The sequence below is a fragment of the Geotrypetes seraphini genome, chromosome 4, assembly GCF_902459505.1.
Source record: "Geotrypetes seraphini chromosome 4, aGeoSer1.1, whole genome shotgun sequence".
NCBI lineage: Eukaryota > Metazoa > Chordata > Amphibia > Gymnophiona > Dermophiidae > Geotrypetes > Geotrypetes seraphini.
In genome coordinates, this window is record NC_047087.1 from 122,152,954 (window position 1) to 122,173,643 (window position 20,690).

Sequence of the window (20,690 nt, forward strand, 5' to 3'; positions counted from 1 at the left end):
CTGGCATTGTCAGACCGCTGATGGCACCTTGGATCATATGCTATTTCATTGTTCTGCTGTTCATTCTTTCTGGGACAGTATTTGGAAGACAATTAAGTCTGTTACAGCCTGTCAATCAAATATTTCCTTTGACATTGTTATGCTACGTTCTCAACATCCTTGCTTTGTCAACATAGACTGCTCGACAAAACTGATAGACACTATGTTTGCCATTGCTATTATGCATATCCTTCGGAATTGGAAATCGGCTTCACATCTGGACTATACGTTCTGGTGGAATTCACTGTGTTTGTATAATAAACATGAACAATATGCTATTGAAAAGCGCTGCATTACACATCTTCCCTCTAAGATCCCTACCTCACCTTGGAAATATCTTGAAAAGGCTCATTAATGTACGCTATTTACCATTCCACACTCCACCTTCTGATTTTTATATCCCTCCTTTTTTTTTTTTTTTTTTCTTTCTTACCTCTTCCTTCCTTCTTTCTTCCTTTCTCTCGCACTGTTGTGCTATTTCTTGCTTCATGATTAGCTTTCCTCAGGGATAATGTGATAATCCTATTGTTATACTATATATGGATGTATCTCAGTGTGATATTCTCGATTATGTACTTGTTTTTTTTTTTTTTGTACTATTCAAAACTCCCAATAAAAAGTTTTGAACTAAAAAAAAAAATGTTATAAATAAACTGAGACTTGACTGTATTATTGATTTCTTTGTTAGGTTGCTTAGGAAGTGTGCTAAGATTGCTAGTTATATGTTAGGCTTTGGTAATATTCAGTTTTTATTATTATTTTATAATATTATTGGTAGTCTCTTACTGTAGTAAATTTGTATTTACACTTTTCCTACATAAACTAATTATAAAATTATTTTATTTTTGGACAGATAAGATGGATTTCTCCAAGTTATCCAAAATCCGTGATGAAGAGAGAGAGAGCAAGTTCGGATATGTCCATGGGGTGTCAGGACCTGGTAAGTAGAAGCTATCTTCAGAGTTAAAAATAGTGGATATTATCTGGTTGATATTCAAAACTATTTAACCAACTAGAAACAGCCAATGACTGGTTAAATCTCTTGTTCAGAGCTAAGTGTAAATGGCTATTTTGAGGGTGGGTTCCGAGGGAGGGGGGTGGAATCAGCACTTGACCTGTTAAGTGTCAGTATTCACCTCTTAACTGGCCAGGGTAACCACATAAATTGGATTGCATAAACCATAATCCTATTTTTTATATGGCAACCCATAGTCAGTTAAGTTCTGAATATTGACTTAACTGGTTTTGGGTTAGTTGGCTCCACATAAACCAGATATTCAGTGCCGAAGCCTAGACATGGCCTGACATTGAAAATTAGGAATAATGCTGCCTGCAGTCAGCAAATACTCACCACTGCTGGCTGAATATTTACCCCTATATCTCATTTGCTAGTGGATTCGGAATTCAACTATTTTACCTCATTTGATGCATATTGTGATCCACTTCATGTTCAGGACCAGCATTAGACAGACACAACCAGAGTGCTTGTTCTGGACCCTGATGATACAAGGGATTTATTTATTCTATTTATAATGTTTATATTCTGTCTGATCTAAAATTGTTAGTGAATCAGAATGAATATACAGTGGAACCTTGGTTTGTGAGCATAATTCATTCCAGAAGCATGCTCATAAACCAAAGTGCTCATATATCAAAGTGAGTTTCCCCATAGGAAGTAAGGGAAACTCACTTGATTGGTTCCACATCCCAAAACAGACACCCCCCTCCCATGAGGCCACCGGCGCTGCTCACTTCCCCCCCACCCCTGAGGCCACTTTTGTGCTTCCACCCCACCCCTGAGAACTGGCATCACACCCCCCCCCCCCCCGTGAGCCCCCTCCTCCGAGAACCGGCATTGCCCTCCCGTCTAAGCCCAAACCTTTACTGCAATCTGGCACCAGCATGCAGCACCAACCTACAGGATGCTCAAGGCCCAGTCCAGCAGAGATCAACGGCAAAAGGCAGGCTCTTCCAGCACCGGCACGTCCTGTGGGTTGGTGCTGCGTGCCGGTGCCAGATCACGGTAAGGGTTTGGGTGTGTGATGCCGGTTCTCAGGGGTGGGGTCTCGCAAATCGAGTCAACGCTCGGTTTGTGAGGCACGATTTGCAAGAGTGTTTTGCTCGTCTTGCAAAACACTCGCAAACTGTGTTACTTGCAAAGTGAGGTTTGACTGTCCTCGTAATGCATACTGAATGGACCGTTCGGCCTTTATCTGCAGTCATGTTTCTATATTTGTATAATATAAAATAACAGACATGATCACTAACCTTAATCTTTACTGCCTCACTGAAAGCATGTCATTTTTGTTAGGCTAAGTTTTAAATATAACTTTAAACTGCCCTTTAAGCTTGCCTAAATATGAGTGTTTTAAATCCCAAGCCTGAAGCTGAAATAGACTCTACCTGCAGATGGACTTTGGGGCCCAAGCATGTTTAATACCAGCCTTGTTTATGTTGTCATAGCAGAAGTAGAATGTGACTCAGAATGATGTATAATTTGTCTAATCTTCACCATGTGTATTAAGGACATCTCTTTGTTAAGATGACAGTAGTAGCTTTTTGCATTATAAATCTTTCCTGATGACTCCTAACACATTTATTGGTATTGGTAGTAGTGATTAATTGATCAGTAGCCCATGACAGGTGCTTTGAGAAAACTGCTTCACATCACTTGTACAAAAAAGAGTGAGATTTTATGTTACTTTGGTCAAACTGAAATCCAAGGTTAGTTGCTTCTCTTTTTTTTTTTTTCTCTCTAGCCTGTGAACATGGTTTAAATTCTACGCTAATGTGAGCACTTGGATCTTGCATTCCAGCAAGTGCACAGTTCATTTAGGATTTGTTTCCAAGCAGAGATAGATTTTGAAATGATTATAGCAATGAACTGCTAACATTGTTAGAAAGATGGAATTTTACCTTTACCAACTGCAAAATTCAATGTTGAAAAGCTCCCAAGAGTGAGTAGTGGGGGAAATATATTAGAAAAAATTTACCTTTGTGATATGGTAGTCCTTGGTGCATGAGCCCTGTCTTATAAGAATCAAAATCATCAGTATCTCATGTTTTATTCCATTTCCTCCCAGACCAGCTCACCATTACACGTAGCTTCTTTAGAACCTTGTTCCAGCACTTCTGGTAGGACCTCACACCGCGTGCTCGCAGTAGACTTTTGAATCTTTAAGATTTTATTCCCACTTTCAGCTGTTGGACTGGCCATGGATTCTTGGGGAGGGGATGGGAGGGGAACTGATTATATTGTTGAAAATGTTATTTCCTGAATGGTACTACTGTTTATATTTGCTTCTTACTGCTGGAATAATAAAAATCATTTAAACATAGAACCTTGTTCCTCCAAGGAGCATTCATCACTGCAGCACAAACTACAGCAATGTTGCCCAGAGCAATCAAATCCAAAGACCTTTTATGAAAAGAGTTCCAAAAAGCAGTCATATCTACTACTTAGATGAGCATTCTACATAGCACATAGGGGGTTTGCAAAGTAGCCTAGATTAGATTTTGGAGCCTCTGTGTGCTCAGGTTTGTGGAGGATGCAGTATTTCCCCTTGTGAGTTCCATTCCTTCAGTCTTTTTCTTTTGACTGTCAGACAAGCCTGGATGACCTCATGACCCATACTACTCATAAGAGACAGGAGCCCGTTTCTGGTTTGTTCCAAGGGACTTGGTCAGAGAAGCTTCATCACTTCTCTTTGAGGGAATATTTTCCTCAGAAGAGGAAATCGAGCAAGATCTCTGCTTCAGGCAGTCTTTTTGGAACCTGAAATTTTAGTACTGAGTGTTCTATCTAATCTTTCTCTTGGGTTTTATAGGATACTATTTCTGTAAGTTAGCTTTCTGAAGGCTGTATCCATCTTTTGTTTGAATTCAGATTCATCACTTTTGATTGTAGGAGATTGTAGAGCAGGAACCACCATTCTCAAATTCAAGATTAGGCTTTCTGTTTCCTAGTTCCTTCCATATTTGGGTAAGTTATATTGACTACAGATGGGTCCTGAAAATGACTTGGCAGTCTCTGAGGACTTGATTTTTGAAGGAATCAAGGAGGCAACTGCCTCAGTCCTGCACTAACAAGAGTTTGCAGGTATCAGAGGGTCAAGCTGTTACATGACAGTAAGGAGCCCTTGTAGGCAGACTTTGAATCTTTTTCTAGAGGATAATGGCAGGATAGAGACCTAAACTTGAGTGTACAAGCTGGGAGAATCTTCCCCTTGGCCACAAGAGATCTGTTAAAGCTTCCTCCCACTCAGCCGGGGGGAACTTACGTACATTCTACTAGTTGCATTCCACTAGTTCAGGGGTAGGCAATTCCAGTCCTCGAGAGACAGAGCCAGGTCAGATTTTCAGGATATCCACAATAAATATGCACAAGACAGATTTGCATCTCAAGGAGGCAGTGCATACAAATCCATCTCATACATATTCATTGTGGATATCCTGAAAACCTGACCTGCTCCGGCTCTCGAGGACCGGAATTGCCTATCCCTGTACTAGTTCTAGACTGGTTCAGCATGAGTGATATGGAAGATAAATGTTAAACTTATCTGTTAATTTTATTTCTTTTAGTGCTGCCACTGGCAAGTTCAGAAACAATGAGAGAGTGAATTCTGCCTATTCTCAAGTTATTTGACGCTAATCTCATTCTTGGTTTTCAGGTATTTTTTCATCTCTGGGTTACTGACCCATGAAACATTTTTGACAGTGTCAGGTTTGGTTTTTGTTTTCTTTTAATTTGGGTTCTTAGCCTTTAACATGGGCATATTGAAGAGTGGAAGGCAACATTAATCTACTCTTAGGGGAATGAATTCAGCTTTGAGACTTTTATTTCTCCATCTTGATTGGTTAGCAGGGACACTATTTGGTTAAAATGGTCTAGCAGGACCAAAGGAAATTAACAGGTAAGTTTAAAATTCACTATTACTGTGTAATATTAAAAAATTGCATTATTTATTTAATTTTTTTTAAATCTTTATTCATTTTCAAATCAAACAACAAGTGCACAAAAATATATCATACAAGTAATTCCAAAATAGCACTATAATATCTAACACATAAGATCTAATAGTGTAAAAAACAAAAAAAAACCACCCACTCACCCACCCACCCTTCATCACATTTTCAACTAAAATAGAGTGTACTATATTATATAACATATGATAACATATCTTACTAGTCATTAAGCCCGTTACATTAACGGGTGCTAGAATACTGTTCACCCTCTATGTTGCCCCTTCCATTAACTGCCCTCTCTCTCTCTGTCCCATATGGCCTCTCTCCATCTCCTCTTTCCTTTTCCCTTGGTCTGGCATACCTTCCTCCTTCCCTCCATGCCCTGCCATCTGTTCTTCCCTCCAAGCCATTCTCTCCCCCTCTGCTCATTTTCCTCCTTCAACTACTTCATTGGGCAACAGCAGCATTCATTATTCATTACTGTTGCTGGCTTCAGGTATTCCTCTCTGGCGGGTCCTGTGTTCATGAAAATAGGAAGTAGGCAGGACTGGCCAGAGAGGAAGGCCTGAAGCCGCAACAGCAGCCCGTTACATTAACGGGTGCTAGAATATATGTCTGTCTGTCTTTCTTTATTTCTGTCTCTCTCTCCCTCCCGCTATCTTTCTTTCTGTCTGTCTCTCTCCCTGGCCCCCTTTGTCTGTCTGTCTTTCTGTCTCTCCCTTCCCATATGTCTTTCTTCTTTTCTTTCTGTCTCCCTTCCTCCCGCTGTCTGTCTTTCTTTCTATCTGTCTGTCTCTCTCCCAGCCTCCTATGCAGCAGCATTTCTCTCCCCCCCCACTTCCCTGTGCAGCCACAGCAGCATTCCCTCCACACCTCTTCCCTGTGCAGCAGCAGTGTTTTCCCTTTCCCCCCCTTTCCCTTCTCACGGTCTAGGCAGCTTCTTTAGTCCGTTGGTCCCGACAAACCTGCTGACTCCAGCCTGCAGCACTCTGCACACTTGCTTCGGGGCCTTCTACTGCCCTGATTTACTCTGCTGTGTCTCTGATGATGTCATCAGAGACATGCCAGAGTAAATCAGGGCAGTAGAAGGGCCCGAAGCAGCGTGTGCAGAGTACTGCAGGCTGCTGGAGTAGGCAGGTTTGGAGTCGGGACCACAAGAAGGGGGAGGGGCGGCAAGATGTCGGGAGAACTGAGTTACCGAAGAGCAGGGAGTCCAGCAATGGCGGCCAGTGCTGCGAGTGTAGCAGGTTTGGCGTCGGGACCACGGGAATAAATAACAAACCTCCCTGCAGCGTTGGCAGCTGCAGCACGCTAAACAGGCTGGTTCGCGGCTTTCTTCTGCCTTTTGGTCTCTGTGTCGCGTCATTGATGACATCATTAGTGACGCGGCAGAGGGACTCAACTGCAGGAGAAAGTCGCGAAGCAGCCTGTTTAACGTGCTGCGGCTGCCAACGCTGGAGGGAGGTTTGTTATTTAAGTTATCTCGCCGGGAGGGTATGTGCAGACGCTCTCCCCCCTCCAGTACCTGTGCAGCACTTTGTCTGTGTCAATGGCGTCTCTGAGTGAGTCTGTTTCTCCCGCTTTGTCTAGCCGCCGCATACGCACTCTGGCCACGGACCTACAGATCAGGGATTACAGATCACGCAGGTCTGAGTGCGCATGCGCGGCTAGCGTTTTATTATATAGGATTAACTTACACTCCATATCCACCCTCCCCCTTGAGTGTGCTAAATAGATCTAAAAAGGAAAAGAAAAGAATTGATGTCTATTCATCACAATACTTTGCCAATGGCCCCCATATCTTTACAAAGTTATTATATCACTAAGTTTTTGTATCACTATTGCTCTTTCCATCTTAAAAATATGGCATAACGAATTCCACCAGAATGTGTAATTAAGATTCTTGTAATTTTTACAATTGTTGGTAAACTCTTTATTGGAAAACCATGTTGCACTTTCCTATGATACTGTTTTATTTGGAATGGCTATGAGGAAGAAGAGTCAAATATTGTCATATAATAATAAACTTTTATTAGTCATGACAGGGGTTGCCATTCAACATATTAAAAAATTGCATTTTAATGGGAATCAGTTGGTCTTGAATAAAATATTAATAGAGCTAATTAATCATCTGTCATCTTTCTTCAGATCAGTGGGCTTTAGTAATACTAAGTGGTATTTATTACTGTTGTACTCTAATTCCTGATGAGGTTCTTTCATCCTTGCCTTAATTCTCTTTTCCTCTACAGTGGTCATTGCTTCCAATATGGCAGGTGCAGCTATGTATGAACTGGTGCGAGTGGGACACTGTGAGCTGGTAGGAGAGATTATTCGACTAGAGGGAGACATGGCCACCATTCAAGTTTATGAAGAAACTTGTATCCTTTTCATTGTACTGCTATGTGAATCCTTGAACTCTAAAGTAAAGCAAGCATTGCCTTCTAGAAACATGTCAAGAAAATACTTGCGATCATATTATTGTTCACAAAGAAATGCTCAGTATTTAATAGATCTGCCCTCTCAGAATTTTTCACTTTTTGGAACATTTTTAGTTCTGCTAAGATCTGGAACTGCTGTGCTGATTTTCATCTTTCCTCCAGCACAATCTGCACCGTTTCTGGACTTTCCACTGCCCATCTCCTTTGTTGTAGGCATTAGGAACTTGCATTTTGTAATTCAGAGGCACAAGAGGAAACATCTGTGCAGTGTACCACTGATGATATTTATATTGGATCATCAAAAAATATTCTTTATAAATAGTTTTCTGCTAATTGAGAAAAATATAGGAATAATACAGTATAATTAGATGCATTGAAGATGGAAGTGAAAGTTGAACTGTCTGAAGGGGTGGGCAAGAAGGGTGACCACCTGGGAGTCTGAAGGGAAAAGGGGATGCTGTTTTCTTTCTGAGCAGTCTTTGAATAATTGATGCATTAATGAGCTAGATCAATGTTTGTCTCACTCAGATTTGAAGGAGTGCTGTTTTCTAAAATGAAGACAAAGCAAGAAGAGAAAATGGTTCTTGTAGATAGATGCAAGTAGAAGTATAGTGAGGTCCAATCAACAACAAATAAAACCCAAACAAAAAAAAAAAAACCCTTTCAATTTATTCAACAAATAAGGGAACAGTCCATGTGTCCAATAGGTTCTACAATGAGATTCACTTCAAAAACAAGGTCCCTTAGTTTTGCTACAGATTCAGGTCACACAACAGACTAACATTAGATGCCTTCCTCCTCCATTGGAGGAGATGGACTCTTGTATGTGTATCCTTCAGTATCCACAAAAATACCAAAACAATATTTCCAGTTTGAATGTACACTGGTGGAAAATGCTCAATATCTTAACCCCCTATTTAGTTATAATGGCTTGAAGTTAGTTTGCAGAAGTGCTCATGTGGGGTTAAGGTATTGAGCATTTTCCACCAGTGTACATTCAAACTGGAAATATTGTTTTGTTTTTTTGTGGATTTTTTTTCCAGTTCCTCCATTTTTTTGTTGTTTTGTTATCCTTCAGTATCCCTCATAAGTAAAACTTTGCTGAAACTTAAGCAGGATTGAAGAACTATGATCCTCATTGCAACTTTTTGGCCGAGGAAAGGTGTGGTTTCCTCTTCTTCTAGAGTTAGCTTCTGAAGAACCATAAAGACTGGAGAGATTTCTGACCCTCATCACTCAGAATAAGGGGTCTCTTCTGAATACCAATTTCTAATCCTTGGTCCTCATAGCTTGGATATTGAGAGCGTACAGTTGATATCCCTCCATCTGCATGAAGGTGCCTCCTGGATCCTTCTTGCTTCCAGGAAGAAGTTATATAATTTTAAAAGAAAGAGGATTGCTGTCTGGTGTGAGGACAAGGCCTTAGATCCTTTTACCTACCGTACACAAAAACTGTTTGAGTGCCTTCTGTACTACTCTGAGTCTGGGTTGAAAACTGACTGTAAGGGTTCACTTCAGTGCAATTGGTAAGCTCATCTCTGTACAGCTTCTAGTTTGATTCATAAGAGGTTTGCTTTTGACTACTGCCGATCAAACCTCCTATAGTGTCACAGGAACTCGACATCATATTCATTCAGCTTTTGAAAGCTCCTTTTGAGCCACTAGATCTACCTTATTTGAGATTCCATCATAACAGAGTGGTTATCTGCATGCATCCTTCTGAAGCTGGTATCAGATTTCCACCTTAATCAGTCAATAGTTCTTCCAACATTTTTTCTTAAACCACATGCCCATCCTGACAAAAGCACGTAGCAATTAGTTTATGTTTTATGTTTTATTTTAAAATTTGATATACCGCTTTAAATAAATTGTCAAAACAGTGTACAATGTTAAGACTATTAAAATCCTGAGGAAGACATCAATTAACAAGACTTTACTAACTTACAAGATACAAATTGGATTGGGGGGGGAAGTACAGTTTATAATAGGAAAGAAGTCTTGAAAGATAGTCTTGAAATTTCCCAATTCTTGGAGTCTTTCACGCGGACCTGAACAAAACAGTTGACTCACTATGCCCATCAGGCTCAACCTTAGATCCCTGCCCAGCAAACCTACTGATATCTGCTAAAGAAGCATTCCTAAACTCAATTCTCCCTCTAATCAATCAATCAATCAATAAGTCCCTAACATCTGGAGAAGTATCTGTGACCTGGAAAACCGCAGTAGTCTATCTTATCTTAAAAAACCCAAACACAGATCCAGATCAAACAAGCAACCTCAGACCAGTCTCAAACCTCCCATTTATATCGAAGATCCTAGAAAAAATTGTCGTATAACAACTACAAAACTTCACAGAGCACCAAAAAGCTCTGTCAATCTACCAATCAGGATTCATTGTATTAATTGCTGCTGGCAGCAGAGTAATTTATGAAGATTTATATATGTTTTAATAACATTTTATTATTATTTGTCTGATTTAGTTCATTGTGTGCCTATTATGAATGTTTTTTTTGTACACTGCCTAGAATGTAAGAGAGCGATATATAAATTCTGTAATAAAATCTCCAGACTCTGCATTTATTTCATATGAATAAAAGATGTTGGAACAACCCAGAGGTCAGCATTAACTTCCAGATAAAGAAACTATGTGGAGCTGTGTTAACATGTTTTGCCAGTTTGAAAGAAATGCAAGGTCTGGAGAAAGATTAATGGTGATTCTTTGGTATATCTTCTTTCATTATCAAGTGAGGATGTTGCAATTTTATTAGGCTCCAGGAAGTCAGCATTTGTGCTGGGATTTATATAGAACTTCTATGAAGTTAGAGAGCTTTCCATTATGGAGATACCTGTATTTAATATGGAACCCTGAAGACTTCCTTTTGTGGTCAGTGTAACCCATATATTACTAAGGTATTATACTTAAGAATGATTTTTATATAATATTTATTTAATAAATGATCAGTTTTCTGATGACTGTTTTGGCTATATACACTGTGAACTGAAAAAAAGCACACCAAATGTTTTTTGTCATCTCTTCCACAGAAATCGGCCAATTCTTATGAAATTTTATGCATTGTGTCCTGAATGAAGTTGATATAAAAGTGTTGTTTTTTTGTGCGACTTATGATTCTATCTTTTTCAAAACTGCAGATTTATTACTACTACATGTGAATTGATTCAGTTTATGAGACTCTAGGACTCTTGTGGCAGGCCTTTTAGCTGAAACACGGCCCCTGTCGAGTCATGACATTGTTTCATGTGTATGGTTGCCATTAAATTCCCTTTGATTTGAAGACCTGTACTGCTCAGCACCTTATGTATATGATAGTGTGTCTGAGTGGTCAATTTGTGGAATATTCTGTTACCGAAATCTTGTGCAAGAACCCCACTGTCAACTGAATGCAGGATTTTTTTTTTTAATCTTTATTCATTTTGCATTTAACAAGTGTACAAATATTTCACATTTAAAATATCACATCACTTGAAATTCTACAACAATTTCTAAAATTAGTTTTATCCCTCACTCACCCACCCAACCAAACCTATATATCATGTACTATAACATGTAATAACATTTATCCCAGGACAAGCAGGCAGCATATTCTCTACATGTGGGTGACGTCCTCAAAAATCAAGAAAAACCAACAAATTATAATAATTAAGATATAAGAAAAAAGATCATAAGTTATATATTTCCAAAGTCCGTCTTATGTATTCATAGGCAATTCACACTAATCCACAAATTCCTTTAACTTTGCTGCATCCTCGAAACTAAAGGTTTTATTTTCATAGGTAACCCGCATAACTGCTGGGTATACCAATCCATATCTAGCTCCCAATGCCCTTAATTGTGGGCGCAAATCCAACAACTGTTTTCTTTTATAAGCAGTCACTTTGGCAAAATCAGGAACAATAAAAATCTTTGAGTCCTGACACTTCAGATTTTTATTTTTTTTAGCCAATTTAAGTATTTCTGCTGCTTGCTGGTATCTAAGCATTTTAAAGATCAAGGGACGCGGTCCTTTTTGATTACTTAACCTTTTCATTGGGATCCTATACGCCCGTTCTATTTCCAACGGAAACTTGTTCTGAATTGGCAGAATCTTCGGTAAAAAATTAAGTAAAAAGGCAATCGGATCACTTTTTTCTATCCCCTCAGGTAAACCAAGTACCCTTAAATTGCTCCTCATTTCACGATTCGACAAATCTTCCAATTCCTTTTTTAATAAATCAATTTCCTTGTGAACAGTTTTATACTGCACTACTTCTGCTTCAGTTTTTTCCACACGTTTCTCCAAGTGATCCATCTTCAAATCCACTACATTCAACCTTTTTGTTAAACTTGCCAGTTCATCCTTAACTTCTTTTATATTTTTTGAATTTTCTAAGACAATCTCTTGTATTTTCTGTATTTCTCTCATAAGGTCTTTGTTCTCCACTTCTTCCGATGGTAATGGTACTAGCTGAGGAGATGTCACTTCTACTTTTGATCGCTTGACACTACCTGAGCCAGCTCCCGCCAAAGAAGTTTTATTTTGTTTACCCGAAGCCATTCTTTTATCAACAATAACTCCTCTAATATGACTCTCTACAATTTTCCCCCACTAATAGCTCCATAATTAGCCTGACTCCGCGGAGCAGATCAATTACACAGCCATCTTGGCACGCGTCGAAGCTACGCCCCCTGTATGCAGGATTTTTAAAACTGAGAGCATATAATCAAGAAGAATGACCAATAAACCTATCAGTTTATTCAAATGCATTTCATTTTCATTAAGCACCGTGATTTGGACAGCTCCTGTGAAAGGTAGATTCCTGTTTTGAAATTAATAGCGTTTAAGTTTTTTGGGGTTTTTGTTTTTTTAAATCATTCTTGAGTCACAAAATTAATGCCTGAGAGATGTGACATGTCAGCTAAGTATGGAAGTACTTATACTATACTTCCTATACTGTGCTGAACTACTAGGTAGTATACAGACATTCCAGAAGATTTCTAAAGCTTATAATTTCTGGAGCTCACACTATAACTTTGCAGAGGGATCAGTGATCTTTTCTTGATGATTAAAGTACAAGCTGCATCAGTGAAACAGAGCAGCAGGTGGGAAGTGGCTCAGCTGTTGTTCTAAGGACCAGATTCCCTAATATCGCCGGTAAAATCAGACGGGCTGCTGTTGTAGCTGTAAATGTAATGATTTAAAAAAGACGCGTTATTCTCGAACCACCGCGCATGCAAATGAAGTTCACAGGAGTTTACAGAGGGTCACCGAATTTACATGAGATGAGTTGCTGGTGATAGTGATTGGCACATGCGCAGAATAGTCCACGGAAAGAGGCATAAATGTGTGCATGTGCCGGGAAAAAGCTACGTCTTAGGGAAAAATATCGTGGACATTGGAGCACAAGATCATGAAGGGCATAGAGAGAGTAGAGAGGGACAGATTCTTCAAACTTTCAAAGAATAAAAGAACAAGAGGGCATTAAGAAAAGTTGAAGGGGGACAGATTCAAAACGAATGCTAGGAAGTTCTTCTTTACCCAACGTGTGGTGGACACCTGGAATGCGCTTCCAGAGAGCGTAATAGGGCAGAGAACTTTACTGGGGTTCAAGAAAGGATTGGACAATTTCCTGTTGGAAAAGGGGATAGAGGGGTATAGATAGAGGATTACTGCACAGGTCCTTGACCTGTTGGGCCGCCGCGTGAGTGGACTGTTGGGCACGATGGACCTCAGGTCTGACCCAGCGGAGGCATTGCTTATGTTCTTATGTTCTTATATAATACCTAAACGGGCCTCTTTGTTGGTAATGTGTAAGACAGAATTGGAGAAACAAAATATTTTAAAACTTTATTTTGGAAAAAAACAGGCTTTGTTTTGTTGTCAACAGATAAGAATGTTGCTAGACAGACACAATTTTGGAGGAAACAGATGCACATTGGGAAGAACAACCTAAATCGCAGTTACCGGATGCTAGGGCCCACCTTGGGGTTTAGCGCCCAAGAAAAGGATCTGGGTATCATCGTAGACAATATGATGAAACCTACTGCCCAATGTGCGGCAGCGGCCAAAAAGGCAAACAGGATGCTAAGAATTATTTAAAAAAGGGATGGTTAACAAGACTAAGGGCTTCTTTTACAAAGGTGCATTAGGGCCTTAATGTGTGGAATAGTTCACGCTAAAATGCCACACGCTAGCTGCTACCGCCTCCTCTTGAGCAGGCGGTAGTTTTTTGGGGAGTGCGTGCTAATCCGGTGCATGCGCTAAAAATGCTAGCGCACCTTTGTAAAAGGAGCCCTAAGAATATTATAATGCCCCTGTATCCCTCCATGGTGCGATCTCATCTGGAGTATTGCGTTCAGTTCTGGTCTCCTTATCTCAAGAAAGATATAGTGGCTCTAGAAAAGATTCAAAGAAGAGCGACCAAGATGGTAAAGGGGATGGAACTCCTCTCATATGAGGAAAGACTAAAGCGGTTAGAACTCTTCAGCTTGGAAAAGAGACGGCTGAGGGGGAGATATGATTAAAGTCTACAAAATCCTGCAATGAAGTTACAGAGAAATACTTTTAAAACCAATAGGAATAAATTTTTTTTCACCCAGAGAATAGTTAATCTCTGGAACATGTTGCCAGTGGATGTAGTAAGAGCAGATAGCGCAGCTGGTTTTAAGAAAGGTTTGGACAAGTTCCTGGAGGAAAAGCCCATAGTCTGTTATTGAGAAAGACATGGGGGAAGCCACTGCTTGCCCTGTATTGGTGGCATGGAATATTGCTACTCCTTGGGTTTTGGCCAGGTACTAGTAACCTGGATTGGCCGCTGTGAGATTGGGCTACTGGGCTTGATGGACCATTGGTCTGACCTAGTAAAGTTATTCTTATGTTCTAATTTGTTTGTCTTAAAGATCACAAATTGAATCATCAACACTTATATATCTTCACCAATATTATCAATGGTTTCAAATGGTATTCTTAGTATTTATCTTAATAATATGACTTGGGAGGGCTGGATCCGACATGTTTTGCCGAAACTTTATTGAGGATCCCTCCTAGAATGAAATGGGGTGATATCTGTATTAATACTCTGTTCCCAGTTCTTAACATTCCTCTTACCAAATCTTTAGAGCAAAAACAACCCACTAACCTCTTACCAGAATCACTGTTGTCATCCAGCTCCTTAACTTTTCAGAACAAGATGATGGTGGCGTCCTTCCAGCTCGTAATATATGCAGATGTTTTACTAACTTCTGAAATCCCCTGTCTGTCATTGGTTGGAACTGTAAATCAACGTGGCCCATTCAACTTCTGCATTCAAACCCCCTGATTCAACCGTATTTAATCTATATATCCAGTGTTGTTCCTTAAGGTTTATGGCTTTTTCAAAATTACCGCCAGCCCTTCCCTGCTTAAGTGAATCAATGACCCGCCATCTTATATCAACATTAGAATGTTTGTTGTGGATCCGATGGGATACCATCGGAGCTTGTAAGTTTTGAGTGGTTATCCTAGATTTGTGTTCATTCAACCTGGTTTTAACAGATCTATTGGTATGCCCTATATAAACTAAATTGCAAGGGCATACTATCGCAGAAATGACATAACTACTATTACAATCAGTATTGTCTTTAGATTTTATGACTATTCCTTTACCTGGTACTGACCATTTGTTTCCTTATATAGTCTTAGAACACCACTGACATCTACCACATTTCCTATAATGACCCACGTAACCCTTTACTAATCAATCATCAAATTTCTCAAAACTCAATTTTTGACCTATAGTGATTCCCCTACTAAATGATATCATAGGAAATTGTTGCAAAGGGGAGTGTAATCTCAATATGTGCCAATTAATCTTCATTATCCAAATTAACTTATTCGCCGCCTGGGAGAATGGTAATACACAGGTAATTTTCTCCCCTCCCCTGTTGCTGATTCTCTTTCAATTCTCAACAGACCTCCCTTCTTCAACAAGAACTTTTGGACCTTCTGCAACTGATTTCCATCAATCAGTACCTTTGCAGTAGAGGGGCCAGGGGTTCTACTCCAAGTTCTTCCTCACACAAAGAAGACTGGAGGCCTGTTCCTCAACCTCTGAGCCCTAATCAAGTTTTCATACAACTGCTATTTCTAGGCTCTTTCTATCTCCAATTAGAGGAGACTAACTGGCTTATCTCTCTGGATCTCAAAGAAGACTACATGCACAGAACATACGTCTGCTTCCAGTTAGGAACACAACTTTTTCAAACCGGTGTGCTACCCTTTGGCCTATCATCAGCACCCAGAATATTCCTGCTCCTTCCACTTCTAGTCATCTGCCATATAATCATTCAAGGGTGTGCAGCCCCTTCTCTTGTCAAGAGAGATGCAAGTCTCTTCTTCAGAGCTAGCAGAGCAACAGAATACTCTTAACAGTCATTTTCATCAGTTTTTTTTCAGCCTTACAAGTGATGTCTTCTTTCATCTCCATTCTGTCAGATCTACTTCACGTAGGGATTTCCTTGCTTCAGTCTCTTCCTCTCTGCCAGCAATTTCAGCCTTACGCAATTATGTTCTTGTCTGAACACGTCTCATTATTTGGATTCCACTGAATTTCTTCCGCCCGGACAACCCAGTTCCTACCTGTGTTCCCTTGCATCCCTGTATTATGGAACTTATTCACATTTCATCATGAATATACCAACATGATTCCCATGGCTCAGCAGTATCTGAGGCAACCCTCATTACCTTTACTTCTTCAGTTCCATGTCAGAAAGCCCATTCCTCTTCAAATCTTTCAATTGTCTGAACTCAGAGTGAAATATTGCTTTTGCCTACCAATCTACAGTATAGGTACTTTACAGCTTCGTTCCGGGCTCCCCTTGAGTTAACACATTTTACCTGCTGGTATAGTCTCAGGGGCTGGACTCTAAGCATATGTCTTATATTATCACTATTGTATTACCTTTTTCTTCTTATCAAACAATAAAAACAAAACTTTGGCATTCGAGGAGATAACAATCAGTACCACTTCAATACATGTTTATCTCGCCTCTCTGGGTGCCCTACAAATGCTTTTCAGCACTATATTCAAGTCTTAAGTGCCATATAAGTTCCTTTCAGTACCATTCATTGAAATACATGTTCACTGCTTTCTCACTTCACAAAGGGCCTCATGATGTCAAAGCCTCTTATCCAACCTCCTCCAGTTGTTTCAAATCCACAGATAATCTTCACATATTGAAACCTCTATTTCAAGTACTTGTGACTTCATCTCTACAGCATATTACCATTTGAAGCACCTATGACCTCATCTCTACAGTACATTACTTAGCCAGTAACCTTTACCCATTGAATCCCTTTTGTGCACAGATACAGTGGATTCTGATCCCTAATACATGATCCACTTTACTTATCATTTTTCAAGATAGCATTGTTCTTCTCACTCATCTCAACTTCCTGCTAGAGGTAGCCTCCAATAGTCATCTCAGCCACTCTATATGTGTGCTGAACTTCTTCTCCAGACTACATTGTCTTCCTGGAAGAACTGTATTTCACTTATTGGACTGTAAATCTGCCTTGGCTTGCTGGCTACATTGGACTTTGCCTTTCCAGAATACAACTAGTCTGTTACTGTCCTTTAATACTGACAGTCTAGGACCTTCAGTAACCAAGAAGTCAATCTGTCCATAGCCAACTGGCTGCATATCATGCTCCCACACTCAGGCTGAACTTCCACTGGCCAACTGTGCACTAGCACATGAATTAGCAGCAATGCCAGCCTTGGTAGTTATGGTACTTCATTTATCTTCCATTGTAGCCATTTCTAAAGCAGACTCTTAAGTCCTCACATCATATTTTCACGTCCCATGTTTGTCTGAAGCCTAATTCCTGATGGGATAGTCAGTTCAGTCAAATAGCTTAAAAATAATAATAATAACTTATTCTCTATTTAATTGCCAATTCCCGATGTGGGATTCCCTGTGTCTCGTTGGGCTCCGGACATGAGCTTACGGCCCATGGATCTGGAAGTTGCCTGCCTTATTAAGCATGTTCTGACCCTTTCGGTTTCGGCTGAACTCCGGGAGTGTCAGTTTCGGGTGATACATCGTTCTTATTTTACGCGAGTCCAACTTTTTCACTCGGGCTTAGCAGAATCAGTGCAATGTGAGAAATGTTCTCATGTTCCTAAGTCCTTTTTCCATGCCTTTTGGAGCTGTTCGGTGGTCCGGGCTTTCTGGAGGCGGATGATTTTGTTACTTGGAGCTTCTGTTGGGCTGTTCTATACCTCTTTCTCCGGCGGGGTTTTTGTTGGATAAATATGAGGCTTTTCATTTTCCCCCGGGGTGGGTCGGTTGTTTTTGTGGAAGGCTGGCTTAGTGGCTAAGAAGATTATTTGGGGGGAATGGGTTTCAGATCGGGCTCCTTCTTATTGGGCTTGGCGTAACTGCTTGTATGCTCTGATGCTGCTTGAGAGGGGTCGAGTGCGTCACTCTTTGCGTCAATCAAAGTTTTTTCTGCAGATATGAGGTCCTTATATTTACTCTTTGTCTCCTCGAGCCTGCAGTTTGATTCTTAATACTTTGCCTATTTGATTCCTGAGTGGTAAGGAGTTCATGGCCTTGGGGTGGCCTCCTCCAGACTTTTCTCCGCCTTTTTTTTTTCTCTCTCTCTTTCTTTCTTTCTTCCTCGGGAGGTTCATTTTCTGATTCTTTGGGGCTCATCAGAGTACAGGGCCCTGAATGTTCTGCTTTTGCTTGGTTCCTGCTCTGTCCTCCCACCTTGGATGTGCTGGATAGGGTTTCTGTTGTTTTGTATGTGTGTGGGGGTGAGGGGTTGTTTGTTTTTTGGGGGTCTTGTTATTGGGAGGAGGGTGGGGGGTTGGTGGATGGTGGGGGGTTCTGGGGCTTCAGATATAATCGCTGTCTGGATTTTGGTGCACCTGGGTGTTCATTGTTGTATTCATTACCTTTTCTTTTTTGCCTCTGCTGTGCTCCATAAACCAATTGTTTCCAGTACACATGTCAACCTGACTGCGGGAGTTAAGCTCTGTACTTTTCATACCATGTTTATTGACATTCTGTCCATTTATATCATCTTTGTCTTTTGGTACTCTGTACGTTTGACCTTCTTTAATAAAAAAGATTTGCAGTAATCGCCAACTCCCTCCATTGCATTCGTCATAGCTAGGGAATCCCATCTGTGAGAATATGCTGCCTTATTGTCCTGGGATAAAGCACAGTTACTTACCTGTAACAGGTGTTATCCAGGGACAGCAGTCAGATATTCTCACAACCATCCCATCTCTCCAGTTGGCTTCTCTGCTTTTTTATTGAACTGATGATCCCGCAAGCTGATGGGCAGGAAGGCGCTTTTGCAGTACAGGCTGTTTCAAGACTTTTGAAGCATTAGTGATACTACACTTTTAGACTGTCTGTACCGTGCTCCGTGGATGACATCACCCATATGTGAGAATATCTGCCTGCTGTCCCTTGATAACACCTGTTACAGATAAGTAACTGTGCTTTCTCTAAAGACAAGCAGGCCATAATATTCTCACAACTGGGTGACATCATCCGGGCTCTGTCAGATGATGTTACCCGGTTGTGAGAATATTATGGCCTACTTGTCCTCATAGAACGCCTGCTACTGGTGAGTAATTGCTTATTCTGAGAACAAGTAGGCCTGGGAGGGAGGGGTTTGTTGTCCAGTGGCTGGAGTTATATATTTTCAAAGATCCATATTAAATCATGCCAAATAAAGACTTATGGGGCCATCTAATCTGCCCACTTAAGGACTCTCCTTTTTTTTCTACCACTCTTATGTAAATAAGTTTAGAAACTTCCTTATGCAAACCAACACCCATCTCCTTAGTTTCTTTGTCTTCACCTTATCTTTCAAATCTGTTTCCTTTCCTTACATTAGGGGCTTCTTCTATCAAACTGCGCTAGCAGTTTTTAGCGCAGAGAGCCGTGCTTAATTGGCCGCACTGCTCCCAATACTCATAGGAACTCTATGAGCTTCGGGAGCAGCATGGGCATTCAGCGCGGCTCACCACGCTAAAAACTGCTAGCGCAGTTTGATAGAAGAGGCCCTAGGTCTCTGCATATCTATCTATCTATCATCTACCATACTACTAGCCACCTCTACCGTCACAGGCCATTTCAGGATTTCTTATTTTCTTTGAGTTTTCAACAAGGCTTATCAACAAGTCTGATTTTCCAGCTAACCAAAATTTGTGAATTTACTATTGTTAGATCATATATATGCAGAAATATTCAATATGGACCAATTTTAGGGTTTCTTGAGGACTGGAAGTCAATCATTAGGTGTGTCAAAAGTCCAGATGTATTTCTGTCTTGTTACAAATTTAGTTTATAGTCCTTAGTGTCACTTTGCAGCTGGTGTATCGGTAGGTGATCCTGTACTTCGCACTGGGAAACCTCTCTCTGTGGAACTAGGACCTGGCATAATGGGCTCCATTTTTGATGGTATCCAGCGACCCCTAAAGGATATCAGCGATTCAACCCAGAGTATCTATATTCCCAGAGGAATCAACGTGTCTGCTCTGAGCAAAGACATCAAATGGGAGTTTACGCCTTCTAAGAATATACGGGTTTGTTGTGTATACTCTAAATCATCTACAAGTAAAAGAGGAGCTAGAAAGTAAGACTTGAGGGCAAAGAATATTATTTAGTGTTACTGATTGTGTGTGTGATGTGCGCAGGAAGAACCGGTAAGTAGAATTAAGGCACTGCTGTTGTATAGATAACTATCTGGTCAATATGCTACTGGTGGCAGTTAGTATTTTTCCCCAAAAAAATCTTTTTTATTAAAAGTAATTGAACAATAATAACAAACAACATTCAACATAACATACTCATATGTGTGAGCAGGATCATATAAGAAGCATGGTAATAGCATATTAGTTAGAGAAATAGTGCTTTCCATTTTTTTATAGTGTCAGATAGTCCTTGAACACTAATTTCTTAATAAATTGTTTAGATGCCACCTGCCCCTGTCAATTTTGTTACACCAAATTAATACAGCTACCCTTTTTCAAGTTAGATCTATATTTGATATGCTACCACTTTTATCAATAAATTAGAAAAAAGGCACTCAACTTATTTAAATATTAAAGAAAGAGGCAATAATATATCACAGATTCCAGTATATATAGTATATACACCATATATCATCACACCTCATTCGCTCCAATATTTTTAAGCACAATTCGATCCTCTGCAAGGCCACCTTCCCACTCAGTAATCACTCATAG

General features: G+C 40.2%; 1 protein-coding gene across 4 annotated transcripts in view; it reads left to right on the plus strand.

Annotated features, from left to right (window-relative positions):
* ATP6V1A (ATPase H+ transporting V1 subunit A) overlaps window positions 1-20,690 on the plus strand; it is a 176,318-nt gene that overhangs the window by 34,525 nt on the left and 121,103 nt on the right. For all 4 annotated transcript variants that reach the window (XM_033941981.1, XM_033941978.1, XM_033941979.1 and 1 more), the window contains 3 exons: window positions 893-979; window positions 7,254-7,382; window positions 19,813-20,027. In XM_033941981.1, the coding sequence (XP_033797872.1) occupies window positions 898-979; window positions 7,254-7,382; window positions 19,813-20,027 (426 nt within the window). In that variant the 5' untranslated portion in view covers window positions 893-897. The remainder of the gene's footprint in view (window positions 1-892; window positions 980-7,253; window positions 7,383-19,812; window positions 20,028-20,690) is intronic.